This window comes from Globicephala melas, chromosome 18 (assembly GCF_963455315.2).
Source record: "Globicephala melas chromosome 18, mGloMel1.2, whole genome shotgun sequence".
Classification (NCBI taxonomy): Eukaryota; Metazoa; Chordata; class Mammalia; order Artiodactyla; family Delphinidae; genus Globicephala; species Globicephala melas.
In genome coordinates this window covers 69431722-69450810 of record NC_083331.1, presented here as the reverse complement: position 1 = coordinate 69450810, position 19089 = coordinate 69431722, and the positions used below count along the sequence as shown (strand labels likewise).

At 40.8% G+C, this 19089-nt stretch overlaps 1 protein-coding gene across 3 annotated transcripts in view; it reads left to right on the top strand.

Moving 5' to 3' along the window:
- The first annotated feature begins 420 nt into the window (after nt 1–420).
- The window catches only part of NALCN (sodium leak channel, non-selective), a 292588-nt gene continuing 273919 nt past the window's right edge, over nt 421–19089 (top strand). For 2 of the 3 annotated variants that reach the window (XM_060287757.1, XM_060287756.1), the window contains exons 1-3: nt 421–499; nt 14007–14153; nt 17253–17435. In XM_060287757.1, coding sequence (XP_060143740.1) covers nt 14046–14153; nt 17253–17435 — 291 coding nt within the window. In that variant the 5' untranslated portion in view covers nt 421–499; nt 14007–14045. Of the gene's footprint in view, nt 500–14006; nt 14154–17184; nt 17436–19089 lie in introns of those variants that run through there. The other variant, XM_060287759.2, reaches the window with a different exon arrangement.

Below are 19089 nucleotides of genomic sequence, written 5' to 3'. Positions count from 1 at the left end.
TGTCCGCGGTGGCCGTACGTGTGCCCGTCCCGAGTGCGCGAGGAGCCCTCGGTGAGCACACCAGGGAGCACAGGAGGAGCTAGCTGGTAGGGGAGAGCCCAGCTGCTGCTGCTGGGAGGCTGGGCCAGTGGCGGCGGCCGGAGACAAGGAACCTGATGCCACCGACCTTCCCGCTCCCCTCTGCCGTCTCCTCCCTTCAGCCCGGGGTGCCTCCAGCATCCCAACCCCTGCGGCAAAGCCAACTCTGATTTAAAAAAAAAAAAGGCAGAAAGAAAAAAGCCCTCCCCCCCACCCCCGCCCTCGCCCTCGCCCTCGCCCTCGCCCTCGCAGGCCCAGCAGCCCGGGTGGAGCGCGCCGCCGGAGCCGCGGGAGGTGAGGGGCCGCGTCCTCGCGGTGGGTGCGCGCCCCGCCCGCCGCCGCCCGCCGCCGCCGCCGCCGCCGCCCGCCGCCGCCCGCCGCCGCCGCGGCACCATGACCGCTCTGAGCGCCGGGGTTACAGGTTGGTCACGGCCGCCGGAGGCCCGGGGGGGCGCGCCGGTCGCTCTGGTCCTGGCCGGGCCCAGGCGGGCCGGGGGCGGGGGGCGAGGGCCGGGCGCGGAGAGCGGAGCGAGCGCCCCCCAGGCTGCGCGGGGAACGGGCGCGGGCGGCCAGGAAGCGCTCCCCTGCCCCGCCGCGGGGTGCGCCTTCCCCGGCCTCGGATGCGCGCTGGATGCCCCGGGCCGCCAGACCTCGGCCTGCCCCGCCAGCACCCGGGGGCCAGGTGCCTGGGGGTGAGGCGGCCGCGCAGCGCTCCCCGGGGCCCTCGCGCAGGTGTGAAGGCCGCCTGCCTCGGCAGGTTTCCGGGCCGGCCTTGTCCACCCCGCCGCCAGGCTCCTGGGCGTCGCTCTGCGCTTCACATCCGTCCCTTTATGAATTGGCCTGTTTGAGTGGCTGTCATTAGGGTGGCCACACGGCGAGCAAAGCAGGGTCCTGCCAGAGCCACACCGTTTTGTCATTGAGCCCTTAAGAGACCGGTGTGGGTCTCCTGGCTGGAAACTCAAGGCGGGCCCAGAACCCTGAGCAGGGCTGTATCTCTCGGACTCAGATTTTCTTCTTTCAGGGCAGCGTGGTAACTCTAAACGCAGGTCCTGATAAATGCTTGAAATATCATAGGGTAAATCTTTCAATTTTAGGCATAATTGTTCAGAGAATATCCGATCAAGGATGCGTGTTCAGACACACTCAGGTTCAGGCCTCGGAAGGATGTGTTTTTAATCTCATGTTTGTACAGTCATCAGCTAGGCCTGGATTGCCCTTGCGGTGAGAGTTTGTGTACGAGGAGGTCCGGGTTGGCGAAGACCTTTAATAGGGATCAGAAAGTAACAGGTGGCTATTTTTTAAAAAAAATTATGATTCATATTTTCATAGCTACAACTGTGACTTGAAATTAAATAGGAGAGGAGAGGTTGGCCTATGGCAGTTATCCGCAAGGCAGATATAGAGCAGGAATGGTGTTTTTTTTTTAACATTCAAAGATTAAGTTTCAACAGTTCTAAATAAAAATCATGGCTTCTCAATCCTCTACAACAACAGCAAAAATGTATTTCCTAATCGGTGGGCTTTTGTTCTGTGGGCCTTTGATGTTGGATTTTCCATTCATCTCTAGTATATTTGATCTGGCTGTTGCTAAAACTAGAGTGAAGGAAAAGTCAAGTTTAAGAGAAAATGAAAAAGTGAACAGGCTGGTTGGACCCACTTGGAGTTCATAGAAGATGTGACATTTTGGCAGAGTAGATGGTAAGCATACTAGGAGCTCTGCAAAAGTTGAAGACAAGCCATGTGAAATGGTGGTAAACTTTAGCTATGACATAGTCAAAAGAGGAAAAATATTACACTTGTAAAAGGAAAAATATCGACTTGAAATAGTAGCATTTGCTTGCAGTTTAGAGAATTGAAGTTTTGGGTACCATTTTTTTCTTCTTCTTTGGGTATGGCATTTCTTTGAAATGAGTTCCGTTTGCTTCTCTTCTCTTTCCTGCATCCATTGTGAGTGTGTATATGTGTGTGTACACTTGGGCAGGCATGTACATATTTGTTTCATCCTTTATCAATGATGCTGTGATAATTTTAGAATTTTCATAGCTATGTGAATATATCCCAGGGGAAGAGTGACAAGTTTGTGAAGAAAAAAAAAAACACATCTCCCCATAACATTGTATCCCAATGTAAACCAGGCGCTGGGCTAGAAGCTGGAGGTTCAATGAGGAAAAGAGATAGACCAGGACTTATGAATCTGTCAGGAAAGACAAATATGCAGTCAAGTGGAGAGACAATGAGATAGCCTATTTTCTAGTTTTGATTTGGAAACTATGACCTTCAGTTTAAAGAAATTATAAATTGCCCCACCCCCATTATCAACATTTTGGAGGTTGTCATGTTATATGATTCTTACCTGTCTCAAGGACTTGTGCAAGAAGTTTTTACACCTTCAAAACTCGTTGTGCACAAACTTTTAACATTTTAAAATTAATCCTTTCAATTTAAAAATAATTAGATATGAAAGAAATGACAGAAAGGATTGTGAAAAGAGAATAAACAACCATAGTCCCGATAACCTAATACAAAAGATTGTACTATCTGTGTATTTTTAAGACTATATGACTTTTGTGTAGCTGTGGTCATGTGTTGTACATTTTTTTATGCTGTTTTTTCCATTTATTATTTGTCATAAGTATTTTTCATGTTTCTATACAGTTTTCTTCCTTAAAAAATTATAAATATAAGACTATGCCCTATGAATATAGGCTCACTTAACATGGCTATAACTCTATCATGGGATATTTGCTGTTGCCAGCTTTTCATCATCATAAATAATGTCCTGATAGATAGTTAGAGTATAGGGATTTATTTCTATTGGAAGTTATTATTTTTCATGATAAATTCCAAACAGTGATATTCCTGGAAAAAATGGATTATCTAAATTTTTAAGTAGATATATATTATATATAAATTTATGGAAATATATATAATATATATTATAGGTTATGGATATGTACATAGCTCCAAGTTGGCTTTCTAAAGGTTATAATTCTGAATAAGATGATTTATATGCTTTCTGAGGTAAATCTGCCTTTTTAGTATTTGTGGATCATCTTCCCTCTTTTACAGGAATAATAGAAGATAAAATATCTTGGATTTATGACCTTTGCACTGTATAAAGACTTGACCTTTAACAAATTCATCTGAAATCCAGCTGATAAAATATACCTCTTAGAGTAAAATCAAAGTAGGAATGCTATAAAAGTTGTAAAGCTGAATAAAAAGGTCTTTTAGGAAAAAGTGATTTTTGAGCTCAGGTGTCTAATTCTGCTTTTTGCTTTCCTACTCAGACTTCAAATAAATGATCAAAGGAATTTATATAGTGAGAAATCTGTGCCCTAAAGGTACAGAGAGAAGAAGACCGTTTGTTCCTAGGCTGTCAACCCTAAGGCATTTCTTGTAGATTCAGTACTGATGGAACTGGGCTCATGAAACTGATGGGTAAAACTAAGGTTCAGGTCACAATTCCCTTTCTCAGAGATTTGTACAAAAAATAAGTAACAGAGCTTCTGCAGAAGCCCTTAATGTGAAGGGGTGAAGGTTAAAGGTGGAGCTTTCTGTTGGTAAGATGGAATTCATTGACTTCTGAGGCAGTTTCTCCATGAGACCCCAGGGCAAGGACAGCCACACCAAACAGAATGTGTTCAGATAACAGGGACTGACCCTGTGAGTCCAGAGGTTGGGGCAGGAGATGGGGTTCCGGGGAGGGAGTCCGGGAGAATTAGAAGTATGAGAAGTCAGAACACTGCAGCCAAGGGAATCATTTATGCAGAGATCAAGAGTGAGACTTATCTCCAGTTATGCAAAGGAAGGAGATGAAAAGAGGACTTTGTTTGGGGCAAGGATGCTATATGTGGAAGACAGCCAACACAGACACACAAATTAGTGCTCTTCCTGATGGGGAGAACAGAGCAAATGGAATACAGGCCTTGTTCTAAGGGAAATATAATAATTATTTTGTTTTAGATGGAAAAATATTCAGATGAAGATGGGTTATCATGGACCAGGAAAAATTAATTAAAAGTAGCCCACATGTAGATCTAGCCTGGTGAACACTTTGAATTTGAAAAATAAAAAAAGGAAAATATTCCATCAGTATTTTTATCAAGTTGAAAGAAACTATTCACAAGGGAAAATTTAGACTAGCTTCATTCTCCTCCTCCAAAATTAAAGGATCAGTAAAATAATATACTGAAAATGTGTAATTCTGAAAAATAGCAGAAGACTGTTCTCTTACGATACTAGTATGGCTCAAAATGAAATATAAAAAAGATGAAGAAATACATATTAGGCGCCTGCTACCAAAAGAAATAAAAGGTGAGGTAGAAGTATGTAAAAACAGAATAGTTCAAAAAAGAATTAAATGAGAAAAAATCACCTTATAATAATAAAAGTTGCTATCTTTAATAAAGTTATGATTACAAGCTTTCTATATATAATACATATACTAATTATCATAGCATTATAGTGTAGATAGGCAAAAGTATTCTTGTGTGTATTCATTTTGGGCAACATGGTCCTTAGATGTAGTATTTCCTCAAAAGGTCTATGACCTACGATGGGATAAGGAAGCAGCATTTCAGCTTAGGAAGTAAAGAAAACAACAGAAAAGAACTAGAGAGGTGAAGAAAGAGGAGAATGTTTAAAAACATGAATGAATTCATGATGAAATAGAAAAGCTTTAGATCTGATAGAAAAAAAGTAAAGCCCAGCATTCCAGTCTTTAAGGCCTATTAATGTATAGCTATCTATAGGAGGCATCAGTGTGTCAAGAACTAAGAATGAGGTCGGGCTTCCCTGGTGGCGCAGTGGTTGAGAGTCCGCCTGCCGATGCAGGAGACGCGGGTTCGTGGCCCGGTCCGGGAGGGTCCCACATGCCGCGGAGCGGCTGGGCCCGTGAGCCATGGCCGCTGCGCCTGCACGTCCGGAGCCTGTGCTCTGCAACGGGAGAGGCCACAAAAGTGAGAGGCGCGTGTACAGCAAAAAAAAAAAAAAAAAAAAAAAGAATGGGGGCCAATGAAGGAAGGTGTTGAAGAAACGGCATGAAATTCTAAGGATGGGTAACTGACCTCAGACTACAAGAATGGAAAAGGATAGGTGGATGGTGATTTATCAATAGAACAAATGCTAACAGAACTTGGTGGCTGAACCAACAGAATGAAAGGGAGGGGTGGGTGAGGAATGAATCCAGGACCTCAAGCTTGGGTGATCGTGGGCATTTTTGCACCTATTTGTAACGCCTAGGTAGAACAGCTAATCACTTCTTTATCTTTCAGTTAACTGTATCTGCAGGTTAAATCCTTTGCTTCTTTATTTCTTTATTAGTTCTTTATTGTTATTATGAAATCCACAGGAGATCAGCTTCACGTATCATGTTTGGAGTAGAGGAAGGACTTTTTTAAATTACTTATTATTTCTGAAAAGTACAAATTATGGAGGCCTGTGTCAGACAAGATACAAATTTGTATCAGACAAGATATGTCAGTGATGGCTTAAAATACTATTGAGTATATGTTATAAAATTTGCCTGGGGTAAAAAAAAAGCTAATTCAAGTATGGAAACTTCCTTGGCTATTCCTCCCAGGAGCTGAAGCTCAGAGAATAAGATAAATATTGTAAATAAGGAATTTAAATTTTCAGAACTAGAGCTTGTTGGATTAGTCTTTCTATTTCTCTCAATTCCATATGTCAATACTTTGTGGAGAAAAGAAATTTTAAACTCTGGGGAGCCTCAAAACAATTTTCTACTTTTTGTTAAGTAAAAATTGAAAGCAATGTTAAAAGCTAGTTAGTTCAACTAGACAAATTGTTTTTGCTTTGTTCCTTTCAAGAAATGAATAGCCATATTCTAGACTAGAAAATTATAGTAGAAAAGTCAAGGAAAAACCAAATTTCTTAGTTGTCTTCTCATAAGACAAAAATGTATTCTTGTATATCAAATATATTCAAATATATTTCAAATATATTTAAATATATCAAATATATTTTTGTGGAAAATTCTGAAGTTCTCTGAGGAAAACTTAGAATATACTTTATATACATTCAGTTATAGATCAAAATTTTTGTCTCAGATTTCTATTTTACCTTTATTGTTTATACCAATCTCTCTTATTTTTTTCCCCAATAACCAGTCTTGACTCTCACCTATAATTTCTGTAGTGTCAAAATGCTCTTCTGAGCATCTAGACCAGTGGTTCCATCACTATTGGGACCAGCACTGGGAGAGTGTGTTAAGAATCACCTGGGGAGTGTTTTTTAAAAACACCATTTCCCATACTTTACCCTGCAAGGTTCTGTTTTAGTATGTCTGAGGTGAAAGATGCCCATGGTTGAGGGTGTTTACAAACCTCCCTAATGATTCAGATGTTAATCATCTTTGGAAACTACTATTTTAAAACATTCACCATTGTCCAAATTTTGTGAATTCATGTTACAAAATTAAACAACCACACACATACATAAATAGATAGCTCATTTTCATTTTCCATACTATTTAACTACTGTATGGAAAAGTTTTGAAAACCACTGTTTTAAGCATCCATCTTCTTTGTCCAACCATTGCAAATTCATGATGAGGTTAATTGACTACAATAAAAAGAGGTAATCTCCTTTTCTGATCTTTCATAATATTTAATGATAGTAGCAGTTTCTTAAAATAATATGCCCGTCATTGGACTATTGGATGATGAAAACCCATGAAACTTCTGCCACGACCTGGAGGAAACTGGACCTTTCTAAAAAAATTATACCATCAGCCTGTGGTGATTTTTAACTCTGATACTCTTTTCTTAAAAATTTCTTACACCTACCTTGTACCCAAAATAACTCACAAAATTAAAAATACATATCCTTTCTAAACTTGGAGTGAAAGGCTAGGGCTTGTTAAAAGGATTGACTGAATTTTCTGAGTAGAGAGGTTGGAAAGAGGATGGTCAGCCTACATGTGTGAGCTGATTGCCTCATTTTGTAACCAATACAGTGGTTTAGGAGACAAATACAACTTCTAACCCTCTCCTACTGATGGGCTGTTTTAGTTTGGCCTGCAGGGTGCAGTGGTGTTGGGACATCATAGTCTATCCTGAATTCCTTTACCAAATCTAGTGATTTTTAAAGGTCAAAGAAAATTCAATTTTCACAATTAAAAATGAAACAGAACTGAATCTTTGAGGAAGTAATGAGACTGTTTTGAAGTATTTGTAGAAAGAACTACAAAAAAATATGCTGCTTTTCTTTGGGATGTAGGAAGTAGAGTCAGTATAAAAAGTGGGGAACCATTTTCTGTTTTTAATCAGTGTGTTGACAAAAGGAAACGAGAAAAGAAGAGCCGGCGGTTGGAGATGGCCCTTTGAAATGTTTAGCTTCCTCTGTTTGGTGGCCCATCTTGGGTGGCTCTTGCTATCCTGCTGAGACTGGACCACGCATGTAACACTGTTTTTGCAGGGCTGCATCCCGATTTAGCTAGGGCCAAGACGTAGATGAGAAAGCACCCAAACGGAAAGTGCATTTGGAGAGAGAGAGGCAGAGAGATACAGAAAGAGAGATTGCTGCTGTGATCTGGGGTCCAGTTTTAACGATGTTTTAGTTTGCCTGCTAAGTGATGTGCTCTGCTGTTGCTAAGGCAGACCTAGGACTCAGGCAGCTGCCTGCCTTTCCTCCAACCACTAGGAACCAATTAGAAGAAAAGATGCATCGCATTGGACCAATTAAGTTTCAAGAGCAAAGGGTACTTTGGGAACAGGATGCACTTGCCCCGGGGCATTGCAGTCTAGGTGCTGCCTTGCTCTAATTTAGTTTCACTACTCAGACTTGGGAGAGGCCAGAACTTGGAGACTCCCCATCTCTGTTCGCTGGGGAAAGAGAAAGTTCTATTCACAAAGCCCTGGAAAGGTCAGGTTGAAAGACAAGGACAACTGAATATCATGGGGGTAAAGGTCAGAAAGTGACCTTGGGTAAGGCACTCACCTTCTCTAAACTTCATTGTCATCTGTGAAAGAGGAATAGCAGAGACACCTGCTTTATTGGGGCGTGGCGAGCAGTTGATGAGATAATCCACTCAAAGCTCTTAGCCTCACACATGATAAATCCTCAGCAAATGTCAGGTGTCATTTGTTTATGCTTAAAAACGGATGATTTTCATATTTTACTTGTCTTAAAGAAATTACAATGAAATTCATCACTGTTGCAAAACATTTGAATTGTACAAAAGGTCTTGAAGTTAAAAAGTAAGTCAAATTCTCTGCCCATTCTCTCCCTCCCTCCCCTACCTCTGTTCTCCCAACAAAATGGACTCCCTGGGTTCTAAACTTGCTTCCAGTTCATGTGGATCTGGGCAAGCTTGCCTCAGACTTTTAATCTGTACAATGGGGATAATACTAAAAACTACATCAAAGAGGTATTACAACCTTGGAATAGTGCCTGGCACAGAGCCAGCTTTTGATAAATGTTTGCTCTCATCTTTCAAGTGGAAAAAAAAAAGAATGCATAATGCTTAAGCTTGATTCTCTTCTAAAATTAGGTACAGTAATTTACAGACCACCATGCTACCCTGAGTTGATAAAATGCATAAAATTATGAGCAGCTTCAAGAGTGTGTTAAGAAATTTTGTCATTGGAAGTCTCTTGGGAGGTGATCTTTTGCAAACTCCCAGGTGGAATAGAAGTCCTTTCTGCAAACTGCACGATGTGTGTGTAGTCATTCTCTCTGAGAATATCTGGAAAGAAGTGTACCATTTCTTGGGATGGCCAAACACATTATTATTAGAAACTTTTAGATTAAACGGTTCTTTTGTTGAATAAACAGCTGCCACTTGCTAACTTCTGATTGGTAGCTTCTATTTAGTCTGGATTTTCTTTGCTAGAAGAACAAAGAACACTACAAAATAGAATCACAACCCTGAGAGTGCCCTGAGCTTTGCATTTTGACTATGACAGAAGGACTTCTCTCAATAAAGCTCTTCTTTCTGCCCTAATATAATCTCTGCAGAAAAACATATACTCTTTTACCCATGTATCATAAGTCAGATCTGTTTTCTATTTTTCATATTCTCAGCACATTTGGTCAAGAATTTATGAGACTAAAACTAATTCTAAGAAATGAAGAAATCTGTCATCCTTAGGAAGCTGTCTCTTTTACTGTCTCTTTACTACAGCTGTCTCTTTACTACATGATGTAAGATTATCAGATGGGAGTTAGTAAATGCTTCTTTATGTGTTTTTTTTCCCCACAATTTAGACAAAAGATGATAAAAGCATAATAGACTATTTCTAGGATTCATCCTCAAGGAAAAAGGCTGGATATATGCATACTAACTTCCGCTATCTGAAAGTGACATTTAGATAGATTTGATAAGGCGTTTGATGATTTCTTACCAGAAAAAAAAAATCGACACATTTTTATCAATGTGTGGCTGGAATAACTATAATATGACTCATATAATACAAACGGATTCAGTTTTAAGAAAGGAGAATGTCTGTAGTGTTTTCGCAAACAATAATCAATGCTAAGAGGGTTTAGAATTACAAGGTTGTATGATGAGAAAGTGTTGAGGGACTTCCCTAGTGGTGCAGTGGTTAAGCCTCCGCGCTCCCAATGCAGGGGGCCTGGGTTCGATCCCTGGTCAGGGAACTAGATCTCGCAACTCAGAGTTTGCGAGCCACAACTAAGACCCAGCGCAACCAAATAAATATTTTTTAAAAGATTCATGCTTTAAAAGAAGAAAAAAGAAAAAATGTTGAAAAGTAGTTTTCTTTTTATTATCTATTTTATACTGTACTTAATTTTTAATTTAATAGTTCCGTGAATCACTTTGTCTTGGTTTATATCCTGGCTCATCTCTGTACCTAAATTTCTTGATCTGTGAAGTGGTTCTTGTAAGAATCGAATGACATGATGTATGACATGCTTAGAATCAGGCCTGGCACGGGATAAGCCCTCAGTAAACATCCGTGTGGGAAGGAGTCTTTTACATGGTGGTCAGCTTAATTTGGGAGGAAATCAACTGATGGAAGTCACAGTGGATTCGTAGTATTTTCTGTGTGAATGAATGAATGGGAAACAGGATAAGGGGAGGTTGCCTGGGTTACAGGAAAGACCATCTCAGTGTGTTGGGAAGCTGATTCTAATATAAAAGACAGGACATATTAGAAAGGGTGATGTCAGCAATTCCCTGGTGGTTCAGTGGTTACAATCTGTGCTTTCACTGCCAGGACCAGGTTCGATCCCTGGTTGGGGGACTAAGATATTGCAAGCTGCACAGCGTGGCCGGAAAAAAAAAAGGGGTGATGTTTGTGACCATCCAGACCTGAGGTCCCATGGCCTGGAAAGGGCTCTAGTAACGGGGTAAAGGGAAAGGGGCCTTGGACATACGTGGAGTGAGGAGGGAGGAAAGAAGTCACCAGTGAGGATCTGTGACGAGGGAATCCGTGCACGTGTGGAGACCTGCCTGCGGGGACTAGGAAAGTTCAGGGCAGTAGGATCTGAGAGGAAGGGGTGAAGTAGAAGTATGTCAGACCGGTAGCACCTGTCCTGTTGATTTTCAAGTGATGATGGTGTTGGCATGGCTACAGTTGAGGGAGAAGCCACGTAGGTACATGACTCAGTAATAGAAGCTGCTGGCCATCGACAGACAGTGATGGAAACTGTGGGAACAGATGCTCATTTGAGGGGTTAAGTACAGAGGACAGGCACACAGGACAGCAGGTAAAGGACATGCTAGAAACCATAATGTAGAAGATGGAAGATTCAAAAGACGAATGCAAACCCAAGAGAGTTCCAAGGAGAAGAAAAGACCAACAGGGTTGCAAGTACCTCACAGCTAAAGAAAAATGAATATATTTTCTTTTGGTCCAGAGAGAGCTGGGGTGACTACAAAACTGGATTTTAACCATTTAAAAGAGAGCCATGAATCAAAGTGTCTTTTCTCCCTGAGTTGCCACTAGCTGTTTCCAAGTAAAAGATTCACCAATGAACATATTATAACTGTGCAGCCTCCACCCACTGTTGAACTATTTAAATACCAGCTGCTTTTAATAAGTATGAAAAAGCAACTGGAGACCCCGCTTGTCAAACTTAGCGCACTGCCTTATGAAGGACACTTCTGTAAACAGAGAAAAAAAAATCGTGTTATAAGTACATGATAATGATAAGGCTAAGATACACAGGAGCAATTTCCCATCAAAATAATAAGCGTACCCAGGATACTTAAATATTCCTCCTGGTCTTTATCAGGGGAATAATAGGTTTGCTGTACTCAGTTATATTGATTCAACCTGAATGAATGTGTATGACAATATTTCTGTATATAAAGGAAAATTATTACAATTAATTGCCTCAAATTAATTTTGGATTCTTCATATATTTGTAACTTGAACTTATTTAATATTATTAAATCAGTTATAGGTTCAGTGATTCAGGAGCCAGTTGTTGATAAATACATATTTGTTGAGTTTTAATATATATGTGGATTAACCAGGTTTTCCTGGGCACTGTTTGATTTGGTGACACTTTTGTATTAGGTAAATTTTGAAAGTGGATGATAACTAATGTCATTCATTGTAGTTGCACTGTTTTGGTGGCTCAAATATAGCCATCGTGGAGATTTTTTAAAAAAATAAATTCTGGGTGTCTACTTCTCTAAGATAACAAATCCATAATCAAAAATCGGCTTTGCTCCAGATGGAATATTAGTAATACAAGGTGCATGGAATTCATATGTGAAGATTTCACATTTATACATCAAAATTTTTTGAGACCTTAACTTACGGCCAGATCACAGAGCAGTTAAATGGCCATTCATAAGCTTCCACTGGCTCAGTGGAAAGGTATTATGGCTAGTAGCTAGGCCTATACATTTTTCTTGTATCATCTTTGAGCTACATTGTAAAACCTCTCTTCATTTCCTCCTTTGCCTTGTGTAATCTTGAAGGATTTCTAAAAGATTCTGTATCCAGTTTTGGGGTACATAGGAGACTGTCATTCAAGAAGCATCCCAAATTGAGGCCACCAGATGTTCCCCCGCTCCACAGTAAATCCGAGAACAAGCATAATTTGAATATTCTGCATATATTTACATATCAATGTCAAGAGTCCCTAACTCCAATTATGTAAAATAAAATTAATTAGTGCAGCCTGCTGCAAAACCCATATTCAAATCCAATATTCAGGGCAAGGCAGCCTGGAAATACCTAGCACATCTTAAAGGCAATTAGCTTGATTTCTTCTGGGAATAAAAGGGCCAGGCAGATGCACCTACCTTGGTGCATCAAGGAGAACAGACACAGAGGTAGGCGCTCGAACACAGGGAATCGGATCAAAGGCGATTGGTCCTGAGCTTCTGTGTTCTCTTTCCCAGGGAACGTTGCACACACGTACACAATCTGCAAACACATTCTTATTCTTCTCCTGTTCCCACGAGGATTGAGTGGCACTCGCTGACCTTGGTTAGGTTTCTTTCCCCAGCCCCAAGGAGTAGCAGAGAGCAGAGCCAGCGCACCTTCCTGGTGATAGAACTACTGCATTTTCCTGACTCGGCGTCGCCATGGCTGTGTGCTGCCTGGAGGACCTTTACCCTCCCTCACCTGCCTTTAGAAATTCTCCTAATCATTCCTCAGCACCAGTTTGGTCTACGACGAACACCTTAGACTTTGTAGTCAGAGCTTCTTTTAAAACCTCAAGTTTGCTTTGGTGACCTTGGTTGCTGCCTCGAGACTGGACTTCCTCATGCTTGCATAAAAAGACAAGATGTTTCCTTTCTTCCACCAGTTGTAAAAATTAAATATCATTGCTAAGTGCCCAAAACATAGTTCATATCCAGAAAATGTTAGCTCCTCTCCTTCCTTTAAGACTCAAGCCAGGGACTTCCCTGGTGGCGCAGTGATTAAGACCCCGAGCTCCCAATGCAGGGGGCCTGGGTTTGACCCCTGGTCAGGTAACTAGATCCCACATGCATGCTGCAACTAAGGAGCCTGTGAGCCGCAACTAAGATCTGGCACAACCAAATAAATAAATAAATATTTAAAAGAACAAAAAGATTCAATGCAGGTGTTAATCAAAGGAGAAGTCTCTGTGGGTGCAGGGGTGATCAGGCACTGCCTGCCTTTACAGTATCTCCTCCCACATTTTTGCACTTATATTTGCTACTTGTGTCCTGAGGGCCCAACGTGTAGCTGCTGGATTGTGGCTGGTGGTAGTGATGGCTAAAGGGAGGTGACATGTATAGCAAGATGGGGATGACTCAGAATTGTGAAAATCTAAGTGGAAAGCAGGCATTTCATCATACCCCTCTTCGGTATGCTTTGGGTTTACTTCAGGGTTGGTAGAAGAATTGATATAGTTACAAAATTCATAAAAGAAAAAAACGCTTTATTTAGAGTAGATTCTGCCCCATTCTCTCTGGCTCCCATCCACCATGGCAAGGACAAAATTGGGAGGTCAACCTGGGTCTATCCTATTGTTGGCAATAAATGTCTGTGAGTGTCACATTAAATTAACCCCGGGGGAAAATTCTGAGAATGATCTGAGTAGTTTATCTGGATTGGTCAGCTGTGCTCTGGCACAGACCACCTTTAAGTGGAGACAGCTCTAGGTATATGAACATAGACCTCCAAAAATTCCCTATTAATATGTGAACCCTAAGAGGCAAAGCTATTTTACCCCAGTTAATCTAGACCCCAGTGGTCTCTAAAGTAGCACACAGAATGTTGTATGACATGCACAAGACGATCTGTTGGGTTGAGAGAAAAAAATTCAAGTTTTTTTATTAACTTTTATCTCATCCTTTAAAAATTCCTAGCTGCATGTATGGATTATATACAGTACAATAGAACAGGGGTGTAATTAACAAATGCCTAGGCACGCATGGGGGACTCTGTTTTTGCGATTAGCATAAGGATGGGTTAGGGCACTAACACACTCTCCATTTCCTCTTCCAGATTGTGGTTTTGAACTTGCTCCCCAGAGCTAACTTCAGCATGCTCAAAAGGAAGCAGAGCTCCAGGGTGGAGGCCCAGCCGGTCACTGACTTTGGTCCTGATGAATCTCTGTCGGACAATGCAGACATACTCTGGATTAACAAGCCAGTAAGTTGCTTTTTGGAAGTGTGGAGAGGCCCACGCTGATATAAAGGAAATTTGAATCATTTAATTCAAAACTCATGTAGGTTTGGCTTTGAAATGTCTGAACTGCAGTAGAACGTGGATGAGTCTCAGAGTCTGGAGGTTGAGAACAATCCCGATGAAATAATGAGGTGCCGCTGTGAGTTATTCGCAGAGGAAGGCATGAGAGGTGGTCTGGCTCCCCCTTCTCCCTTCAGAGCCACGAAATGTAGAGTTAATACCACTTCTCAGATTGACCCAAAGCTGGAGACCGAGATGAGGAATCTGTTCGACCAGACTTCCTTTACTTACCGTCTCATGATGCAGGGACCTGAGGAGACAATCAGATGTTTGGAATTAAAGGTCTCCTTCTGAGTTGCACGGAAAGGTTAATGAGATAGTGGATAGTGTCTCTGAAGAATTTTGTCACCTTCTCTGCCTAATTAAGCTGATGGGAACTTGAGGGGAAGCCTGGCTACACCAAGTGTCATTGTACACGAGACAGTCTAGCAGCCAGAGCTGGGGCGCAAGGCATAGCCACAGGGCTGGAAAGTTCAGCTCTAGGATCCTGAGTGGTATAAACTCCTTTGTCAAACCAGCAACAGGGGCTGAATTCAGGAAATGAACCGCTACTCTCGCAGTGCTTGCCTTTCCCTTGACCTTGACCATGATAAAGATGATCGGCCTTGGTCCCCCTGTCCTTTCCCGTCTAATCTGTCCTCAAGACTGCTTCTCGCCCGCTCACATTTCTTTCCACATTTCCGTGTCTGTTTCCGTCACCCTTCTGCTTTAGGATCATTGAAACATCCCTTTTACCTACAGTGCAAATCAAAATGCGTTAGTATCACATGCAAAGCCCTTTATATTGTGGTTCTAACTTGTTCAGCAACTGCCCTTTCCTGCATCTACATACACTCTGTTCACTTGTCGGTGGCTTCCTGCTCTTCCGAGATGTTCGGCCAGTTCACATTGTTTCCTTTGCCCCGAGACCCTTTCCCAGCAGCTCAGATGAGTCACATCACCCTCACCCATGAAGGCTCAGATGTGACCCCTGCCCCCATCCACTCTGAGTTTCCTCCTTTGACCCTTCCCCACCATAGATGGAATGAACCTCTTCTCTTTCCACTTATCCTACTTTATATGTAAATAGAAATGATATTGTATATAAATATCTATGTTACGCACATCAGACTGAAAGTAGTGTTGAGTCAAAACTGTGTTGTTTCCATTTGTGTGTCCTCAGAGCCCAGCATAATTTCTGACACATAGTAGGTCTTCCATTCACGTTTAGAGACTTTGAACAGAATAGACAATAAAGCAGTCGCTAACTTTTTCTTAGTATCCACCACATACAGAGCTTTCTGAGAACTTCTGAAGAAGGTAGTTTTATAGATGTAGGCGTGTAAACACTAGAATGATTAATGCTTAATGAGAATTCATTCTTTAAATTCACTACAGTTTTGTTGTGGGAGAACCCATCTTTTGAAACTCTTGGGTAATTAGATCCTTTGTGTTGGAGGCCCAGATGGGGCTAAATTTACACACTGATGTTTATTGAAGCGCTTCCTAATTGCCATGAAAAGTACATCAACTTTTAAAGTTAATCATCAGTGACTTATATGGTATGGAATTAGCAGCATTATGTCTTCATGAAAATATTACAACTGTCATTAATATTATAACCCACTCACCAGCCTACAAGTGTCTGAGTCTCCTCAAAGTTCTGACAGGTTTTCTGTTTCTCATTGTGGGTGCTTGCTAGCTTGTGTAGCTGCAGAACCATCTACTATGAAACTAAAACATCTTCTTTCAGTGGGAGTATATTAAAGAATTAATGTGACTGCATATATATACAGGACAGTCAATAAATAACACATTGAGATTACGTTTAGGAATTGTGTAGTAACTGATTAGCTAGTAATATAAATTGTGTAGGTTTAGCATGCAGATGCGTTAATATTTTTTATCCTAGGTATTAGTTTTCATAATAAGATGTTATACATGAGTAATTTTATGTCTTACACATATACAGATGTATACACACACATTTATCTTTTTAATTCCTACTTCTTTAGGTTGGGGTTAAGGAAAGTCTTCAAACAGCACGTGCACTGCCAGAATTGCACACAAACTTATTTTTTGGCATTTTAGGAGAGGTATCTGGGCTAAATTTTTATAAAACATGTTCTCCAAAGTAAAGAGGAAAGTCCATTTATTATTAAGCTTTGAAAATATAGGATGAGAGCAGATTTTAAAATATATTTTTATACAAGGGTGTTGCATATAAGATAAAATAGAAAGAGAACCATTCTTATGGAATATGTATCAATTTATTTTAAGAAGCATTTGAGGTCTACTAGGCTAGGCCACTGTGCTAGATTCCAGGGAAGTTACAATAAATATGGTCCCCGTTTCTAGGTGCTCATAGTGCATAAAAAACTATGAAAGTAGGGGCTTCTCGGGTGGCGCAGTGGTTGAGAGTCCGCCTGCCGATGCAGGGGACACGGGTTCGTGCCCCGGTCCGGGAGGATCCCACATGCCGCGGAGCGGCTGGGCCCGTGAGCCATGGCCGCTGAGCCTGTGCATCCAGAGCCTGTGCTCCACAACGGGAGAGGCCACAACAGTGAGGGGCCCACGTACCGCAAAAAAAAAAAAAAAAAAAAAAAAAAACTATGAAAGTAATAGCATATCACTTTTCTATCAATACATATATTGATTGAATCAGAATCTCCCTATATTATGGCCTTATGCCCTGGTAAGTATCAGAGCCATTGGGGTAGCCTGACCTGGTTAACATCGAAGCTTTGGCTTTTATTAATGCAGGACCACAGACAAGCCCCTTAACCTTCCTGAGTCTTAGTGTTTTCATGTGAAAATTAGGCTGCTTTGAGAATTAAACGATGTAAAATACGTGAAAATATTTAGCACGTTACACGTATTTAACGTGTTAGTTTCCTTCTTCCTTTTCTCCCTACTGGTGAAATATTTCCATCTCGTTATTACGTTTTCCAAATAGCATGGTTCATAACACAAGTTTAGGATATTTCGTGGCATCAAGATAGTAACTCCGGACCATCTCTGCAGTGGGTTCATTCTCTGCTGCGCATCTGTGCCATCATCAGCGTCATTTCTGTCTGCATGAACACGCCCATGACCTTCGAACACTACCCTCCTCTGCAGTACGTGACGTTCACCCTGGACACTCTGTTGATGTTTCTCTACACGGCAGAGATGATAGCAAAAATGCACATCCGGGGGATTGTCAAGGTGAGTGCTTCCGTGTTATTTAAGCTGAAAACCAAAATGCATTGAGAATCTAAATCAGTTTAATGCTTTCACATTAATTTCGGTCAAACAAAACGTCTCTTTATTTTATCGATATTGAAGTCTTTTTAAAAAGGGTATAACTCCAGATGTTGGTGAAAATATAATACATTAAGAATAATTAAAAAGTGAAGTCAATTGTGTAAGGCACAAAGTCTTGGAATATCTGAGAAGGAGCTAGATGGCCCCACTGCTGACTTCGTGAAGGCCGGAGGAGGGTCTTTCATGCCACCTATGGGGTGAGCATGCCACCTAGGCCAAGGAGGCACCTGTTGGTTCATGGAACGCAGAATAAACGTCATGTGATAAATTTGCAGTGCGATGGTAATCAGCAGGATGTCATTCACCTGAGGCATTCTGAACATATTAAGAGGGAAAAAGAAAGGACTTGAAATGGAAAGGAATTCCAGGACTGTAACACAAGGAATGTGTAACATGAAATTGGCACCATTGGGAGACAATAAATAAATAAATAAAAGAAAAAGGAAAAGAAAGAAAAAGAAAAGGAAGAAAATTTCTGTCCCGGGATATCTCTTTCTTCTGTAACCCTAACCTTCGCAGAGGGTTTTTATTTATTTATATTTTAACCTTCATTAAAAATATGTAGATGATGCTGTCTCTAAAGTATTTCAAATTGTACTATTTAGAGAGACAATGGTATAATGAAACAGCAGATTGGGTGTTAGGGTCTGACAAATGACAGATTTGACTCAAACCCTAGCCTTTTCTTTTACTGGCTGTATCAGCATCTCAAGTGCGGTAATTTTGATGAAGAAGGGCCTTATTTTGTATAAGCGTTTCAAGACTTTAACAAGATGATGCCTAAGATATAGTTACTGGGTCAATTTTTTTGCTTCTCTTTACAATAATTCATTGTGTGCTATCTTTAAAAAGGGAGTTCACAGTCAATGCACTACTTTTTTCACTTTTAACTTTTTAAAAACTTTTTATTATGGAACTTTAAAAATTTACAGGAAAGTAGAGATTATAGTTGTAATGAATCCTGTAACTCAGCATCAACAGTTATCAGTATTTTCCCAGTTCTATTTCATTTTAAAGCAAATCTGAGAAATCAGATTATTTCAGAAACAACTTCTTATGCATCGCTGACTGACAAAATCTTTTTTCTTACATATTGCATCTAGCACAATTAACAATAATTCTTTAATGTAGGCTAATACCCCATCCGTATTCATAATTCCCCAGGTGTCTAAAATATTTTCTTTTACAGTTAGCTTCTTTGAATCAGGACTCAAAGAAGCTGTACAAAGTGTATTTGTTATATTTTAAAATCTCATTTAAGTCTCTTTAAATCCTTTAGGTCTCAGCCCCACATGCCCTGCACAAAAATTTTCCATGTCATTGATCCATTGGGAAAGTGAGTCTTTTGTCTTGCAGAATGTTCTACAGTCTAGGTTTGGATAATTGCTTCCTGGTGGCTCTATTTAATAGTTTCTGTTTACCCCGTATTCCCTGAACCTTTTTGACTGTTGACCAGTGATGTACACAGGTGTCTCTTTCACCACGTGGTCACCACAAAACAGGTTGTCAAACTTTTGGATATTTGCCAATCTGTTGGGTGGCAAATGGTAACTCA